This window comes from Hoplias malabaricus, chromosome Y (genome assembly GCF_029633855.1).
Source record: "Hoplias malabaricus isolate fHopMal1 chromosome Y, fHopMal1.hap1, whole genome shotgun sequence".
NCBI lineage: Eukaryota > Metazoa > Chordata > Actinopteri > Characiformes > Erythrinidae > Hoplias > Hoplias malabaricus.
In genome coordinates, this window is record NC_089820.1 from 69449256 (window position 1) to 69456755 (window position 7500).

General features: G+C 44.9%; 1 protein-coding gene across 1 annotated transcript in view; it reads left to right on the forward strand.

Moving 5' to 3' along the window:
- LOC136678332 (adenylate cyclase type 8-like) overlaps positions 1–7500 on the forward strand; it is a 59523-nt gene that overhangs the window by 12209 nt on the left and 39814 nt on the right. The window contains 2 exon segments of the mRNA XM_066656353.1: positions 543–673; positions 1974–2085. Of these exon segments, the coding sequence (XP_066512450.1) occupies positions 543–673; positions 1974–2085 (243 nt within the window).

Consider the following 7500-nt stretch of genomic DNA (forward strand, 5'->3'; position numbering starts at 1 on the left):
TGCATGTGTTTCTGTGTGTGTGTGTGTGTGTGCGTGTGTTTGACAGAAATAGATTCTTCAATTTTTTTAAATACAATATTACGGACTACAATATACTGCACTTAAATATGTGTAAACAGTTTTTACTTTTACTGAAGTATATTTTTGATCCTGCTCTGAACCAGGGGTTTCTTAACCTTGTTTATAAAGCCAAAAAATACACTCTGCTGTGGTAGGTCGACATGTGGCGACAGGAACCTGCCGCGCTGCACACAGTTTAGTTTCACCATGATTTCTGAGCCTCACTGCTGTAGAAATGTGTAAATATTGGGTTTGGTGAGGAATGATGATTGTTTGGTGGGTGTGCACAGGAGACTGATCATTGTGATGACAATAATGATAATAAAACTCATGCACATGACCTTTAACCCGTCAAGTTATACACAGGGGAATCTTCATCAATCCAGTGAACACTGAACTGAGCTCAGTCAGACTTTACAGCTCCAATGTGTCTGTGTGTGTGTGTCTTGTTTTAACATGTGCCTATGATGCCCCTACACCAGGAGAGGCTGGTGCTGTCGGTTCTGCCACGCTTTGTGGTTCTGGAGATGATCAATGACATGAGTAACGTGGAGGACGAAAATCTACAGCATCAGTTCCATCGAATCTATATCCACCGCTACGAAAACGTCAGGTAACCCCCGACTGACTCGTCTGGTACAGTACTTCACCGCTTTATTAGGTACAGCCCAAGGACCTTATTCACACACTCACAGGCTGTTTCATCAGAAACACAGTTCAGATGCCCTTTGTAGGATTTAAATGACTGACAGATACTCTTCTGTTTCTGCAATTATTTAGCCCTCTTTATAAAGCATAACCCTCTAATCCCACTGTGGAGCAGCTACACATGAGCCTAAGGTCTAAAGCCCTGCAACACCCTACCCTCAGGATCAGGCTGTTGAGCAGTGGTTCTATGGATCTGTGTTTTCTGGAGGGATGGCTCTCTATCCAATACCTTTGGGATGATTTGGAATCCAGACTCACAGCACTGTGCCACAGGTTTAGACGCCTGAGGAAATGAGATTTAACATCTCTGAGCAGTACATGTTTATTTTCTCAGAAACAAACAAAGAAATAAAATCCCCAATATTAGCATAATAACTAATAACTTTATTACAGTACACACTGATACTGTGTAAGTTATTGTGTTGGTTTAACCCTTTCTTACCCTCTCCCCGTGGCAGTCAAGTATGATCTGAATTTATCGTCTTATACAGTAAATCAGAATTTCAGACAATGAATGAATTAATTAATATAATCATGGAAAATCAGCTCCGTTCTAGTGTTCAGTTAGCATTGTCCCGTCGTTTAGTGTAAAGCCACATCTGTTCTAATAATTATGTTCTTTATAGCGTCTTTATAAAACCTGTGTCCTCCTGCCGTCCTGAAGATTGTCCTGAAATGACATCGGAGTTTATTTGCTTTGGCATCAGACATTCTGTTGACTCCAGCCGTCTGTCTGAATTTGGAGCGCTTGTCAACAGAGATCACACTCGAGCAGAAAGGACGAGAGAGGGAGGGCTCCGAGACGGAGGAAAGAGCAGAAGGAGGAGTGTGAGGGAATCATGACCTCAAAATAAATCAATAACTGAATATTGTTCAAAACACAAATATACAAGTGTGCATTGGTGTATTCGATATGTGAATGTTGCTCTGAGCGTTTGATGGCATACAAGCAGTAGTGAAGACACTTGCTGATGTTGGGTGATTAGTGCTGTGTCACAGATATCTTCAAAGTGTTTGAATGGTGCTCGGAGAACACAGTTCCTTGGCTTTGAGCATGTGACCTTAGGCTCAATGTAGCCCTGAGCATCCTACTGCATTTCATGTTTCTCTATAAAGATTATGCACTGTGTGTGTACAGTTGAATTGGATGTGTGTGTGTGTGTGTGTGTGTGTGTGTGTGTGTGTGTGTGTGTTCTCTCTTGTAGCATCCTCTTTGCTGACGTGAAGGGCTTCACTAACCTGTCCACCACCCTCTCGGCTCAGGAGCTCGTCAGAATGCTCAATGAACTTTTTGCTCGGTTCGATCGCCTCGCACATGTGAGTGAAACACACACACACACACACACACACACACACAACTTAATGTGACATGATCCAGCATGACCTAGCAGGCTCTCGGAAAATATGAACCTTCTTGCTGACTCCATCAGTCCATCTCCTTTGTATGTGTGCGCGTGTGTGTGTGTGTGTGTGTGTGTGTGTGTTCTGTTCCTGAATTATTCCCAACACACAGACTCCTCCACTTTGAACACAGATATGCATTTAAAAAATATAATTAAATAAAGTGATAATAAATCATTTAATAACATAAGTAATCTGATCTTTAATCTGATGTCTGTAACATAAACTTAAAGGAACAGTAAGCATCTTTTTTGCTATTGGGGCTCCCCCTAGTGTAATTCAGTTATACAGCACTGTACACCCTCCTTCATAAGTTACATAGTGCTGTTCCTGCAGTAATGAGCCAATAGTAGCAAAGACAGAGGCTCTTTATATCCCATGGAAATACTTTGACTCGATGTTCTGTACTTTAGAAAAAAAAAGGAAAATTTGATGTTCCATATATAAACTTTTGATGAGCTCCACCGAAGTTAGTTCTCAATTAAACTGTAGTCCATCTATTGTTCTGCATCATATTTAAGCACCGCCCCCACCACCAACACCCCCTTACCCTTTGAGTGTAGAAACCAGGAGGTCATTTTAATGTTTTGGCTGATATGGGATTGTGCAAAGGTTAGAGATCAGCGTCCATTTATATTCTGTTCAGCCAAGCACCAATAAGACAGTTATTTATAAACAAATATTGAAAATATGATTAATAGATCGAGCTGGAGGCTTTTAACCCCTGTAATGGACTCTTGCAATCAGGTGATGTAACATTAGGCCCATGTGCAGCTGCTCCAGAGCATCTTATTTCATTTAATGCTTTTCCACTGGGCGTCTGTTTGTCCAGTAGCTGAAATCTCTTATCAGTCTAGGACTATGGCACACACACACACACACACTCCCTTTAACCCAGGCCTGGAGTCAGTTGCTGCCAGACTGAATCTGGGGATGATAACAGGTCATGGTGTGACAGTGTGTGAAGGAGCTGGACACTGATGCACTGTTCAGTGTTAGTGTGAGTAGCCTTAATACTTAAAAATGACACTTTTAATAAACTGAAATATAATTTATTAGGTGTGTGCTTTAAAGGCAATGTTCACGACTGTAATCAAAAAACCCTGTGTATAAAACTCTGTGTCTCCTCTCCATGTGCTGCTCTGCAGTCGGTTTGCGCTGGAAACCACTCTAATGTGTTTACGAAGCCCCAGTGTCTGTAAATGGATAAAAACAAAGTGTCTAGGTCCGGTGCTAGGCTTTCTCTCTCTCTGCTCACGGCAGAGAAACGCCATCTGGAGGTTTTTAGACAACGGAGAGACTCCAAACGCTGAAAAGCACCAACCAAGATGAGGATGATGCTCTATTCCTGCTCCATAGGGGGGTAACACTGACTTATTTTTGCTGTTTCTGATCATTTAAGGTGAAAATGTCTCCAAACTCGGGAGATGGCCAACTGCATTAGCGACAGTGCTACAAAACTAAACACCTCAAGTTACAAATGAGTTATAGTGGGGTTCAACTGTTTCCTGAAAGCATTGTCAGGTAGCGCTGAGCATTTAGGGTCTGCTCGAGCCTGTAACAAACACCAAAAGAATTTTGTATTTTCTGTGTTGATAACTTTTGAACCAAAAGAGATTTTGCAAATCTGATTGTGGCAATCAATTTCTAAGATAATTCTGGTCTTATTTGATAAGCTACATGACCTACCTTCCCATTGGAAAATCTTGATCCAATAAATGACTGATCCAATGCCCATGATCCAATATGGCAGCTTTCAAGATGGCGACCATGTTCCGGGCACAGCCTTAAAGATAGACCCCTCACCTATTACTCGCTGTGATAATCACATATGCCATTTTTCTTTTCGTTTCTGAAGTAAAAGTGGTGTCCTGTGATTTTGACTCACCCCGTATATGTGTGTGTGTGTGTGTGTGTGTGTGTGTGTGTGTGTGTGTGTGTGTGTGCAAGTCTGTGTGTGTGTGAGTCTGTGTGTGTGTTAGCACGTGTGCATGTATGTGTTGCCGTTGGAGAGTATTAGCAGCTGTAGAGGATCATTACATTAGGATTTATCAGTGTCTCTGTCCGTCTGCCGTACAGATGTTTGTTATGTATAGCACAGTCTCCCCGGGCAAAGCTGCTGACAACGGGATTAACACAAACACAACTACTGTCCACATGGTGAGAGTGAATGTGTGTGAGAGAGGGATACAGGGATTCAGATAAGCCCCAGAGGTTTGTAGACACTGCTTCTTTTGAGCTAATTCAATTACTTTAAGGTGCGCCAATTGCTGTCCTTGATAAATGTGGTTCTCTGGAGCAGCTGTACATGAGCTTAAGGCCACCATGCTCCATTCCGAGAGTCAGCTAGAGAGCTGTAGGTTTTGTTTACTGGAACTGCATTCTGTGTAGTGACGGAGATATTGGTATTGATGTTGGCTGGAGCTGCATTACTACAGAGAGTTGTCCCTTTAGGCCACTTTTGGCATTGGGCATGACCTTAGACTCAAGCGCAGCTGGTCTAGAGTTAGTAATTCAGTCGAAAACATCATAGAACAGGCCTGAAAGGGGGAGGGAGGGGGAAGTAAATGAAGAAAAATATTTAAATAAATAAACAAATAAATAAAGAGCTGTCAATCATATTTATGAGGCATGTAGGAATATGCTTATTAGAAATATGCTACTCATACTGTGACCCAGGTGTTCTATGGTTTTATTTGTTTTATTCCACACAGGGTTATGATTGAATCCAGACTGAAATTGAAGTTAGAGCAGATTAATCCCGTGAAGCATTGTGATAGGCCATTGTTCTTTGTGTGTAGGCTGAGATACAGTCCACTGTCACATGTAGCTGTCAGATCAAAACCTTCTATCTCTTTTTCTTCTGCTTGTTTATTTTTTTTTTAACATAAACCTCACATTTTGATCTTGAATGGACCAATAGAAATCTTTCATTCATTCATTCATTCATTTTCTGTAGCCCTTATTCAGTTCAGGGCAGAGGTGGGTCTGGAGCCTACCCGGAATCACTGAGCGCAAGGTGCCAGTCCTTCACAGGGCGACACATACTCACACATTTACTCACACACTCACACCTATGGACATTTATGAGTCTCCAATCCACCTACCAACATGTGTTTTTGGAGCGCGGGAGGAAACCGGAGCACCCGGAGGAAACCCACGCAGACACAGGGAGAACACACCACACTCCTTACAGACAGTCACCCGGAGGAAACCCACGCAGACACAGGGAGAACACACCACACTCCTTACAGCCAGTCACCCAGAGGAAACCCATGCAGACACAGGGAGAACACACCACACTCCTTACAGACAGTCACCCGGAGGAAACCCACACAGACACAGGGAGAACACACCACACTCCTTACAGATAGTCACCAGGAGGAAACCCACGCAGACACAGGGAGAACACACCACACTCCTCACAGCCAGTCACCCGGAGGAAACCCACGCAGACACAGGGAGAACACACCACACTCCTTACAGACAGTCACCCGGAGGAAACCCACACAGGCACAGGGAGAACACACCACACTCCTCACAGACAGTCACCCGGAGGAAACCCACACAGACACAGGGAGAACACACCACACTCCTTACAGAGTCACCAGGAGGAAACCCACACAGACACAGGAAGAACACACCACACTCCTTACAGAGTCACCAGGAGGAAACCCACACAGACACAGGGAGAACACACCACAGTCCTCACAGACAGTTACCCGGAGGAAACCCACGCAGACACAGAGAGAATACACCACACTACTCACAGACAGTTACCCGGAGGAAACCCACACAGACACAGGGAGAACACACCACACTCCTTACAGATAGTCACCAGGAGGAAACCCACACAGACACAGGGAGAACACACCACACTCCTTACAGAGTCACCAGGACGAAACCCACGCAGACACAGGGAGAACACACCACAGTCCCTCACAGACAGTTACCCGGAGGAAACCCACGCAGACACAGAGAGAATACACCACACTCCTCACAGACAGTTACCCGGAGGAAACCCACACAGACACAGGAGAACACACCACACTCCTTACAGAGTCACCAGGAGGAAACCCACGCAGACACAGGGAGAACACACCACAGTCCTCACAGACAGTTACCCCCGGAGGAAACCCACGCAGACACAGAGAGAACACACCACACTCCTCACAGACAGTTACCCGGAGGAAACCCACGCAGACACAGAGAGAACACACCACACTCCTCACAGACAGTTACCCGGAGGAAACCCACACAGACACAGGGAGAACACACCACACTCCTCACAGACAGTCACCGGAGGAAACCCACACAGAACAGGGAGAAACACACCACACTCCTTACAGAGTCACCAGGAGGAAAACCCACACAGACACAGGAAGAACACACCACACTCCTTACAGAGTCACCAGGAGGAAACCCACGCAGACACAGGGAGAACACAACCACAGTCCTCACAGACAGTTACCCGGAGGAAACCCACGCAGACACAGAGAGAATACAACCACACTCCTCACAGACAGTTACCCGGAGGAAACCCACACAGACACAGGGAGAACACACCACACTCCTTACAGATAGTCACCAGGAGGAAACCCACACAGACACAGGGAGAACACACCACACTCCTTACAGAGTCACCAGGAGGAAACCCACGCAGACACAGGGAGAAACACACCACAGTCCTCACAGACAGTTACCCGGAGGAAACCCACGCAGGCACAGAGAGAATACACACACTCCTCACAGACAGTTACCCAGAGGAAACCCACACAGACACAGGGAGAACACACCACACTCCTTACAGAGTCACCAGGAGGACACCCACGCAGACACAGGAGAAACACACCACAGTCCTCACAGACAGTTACCCGGAGGAAAACCACGCAGACACAGAGAGAACACACCACACTCCTCACAGACAGTTACCCGGAGAAAACCCACGCAGACACAGGGAGAACACACCACACTCCTTACAGAGTCACCAGGAGGAAACCCACGCAGACACAAAAATGAATTTTTTGCGCCCAAAATGAATTTGTGTTCCTTTAACCTCAAGTCAAGGTTCTGTTGTCCTTCTCCAGTAAAGTTGCCTTTTTTAAAGATCCGAGGTTTCGTATCAACAGCTCATGATTACCATTCACATTACTATTGATCAAACTGAAATCATTCTTAAATTAGCTGCTAATGCACTGCACTGAAACTCAGTATTCCAGTGGGAGAAGCTCTGGAAAAGCTGTTTGTAATGGATCTTTTTCATGGATTTTTTTAATGGATCTCAGATCAATCACTTGGCTCAAATCACAGCTCACAAATGTTCAAATAGTT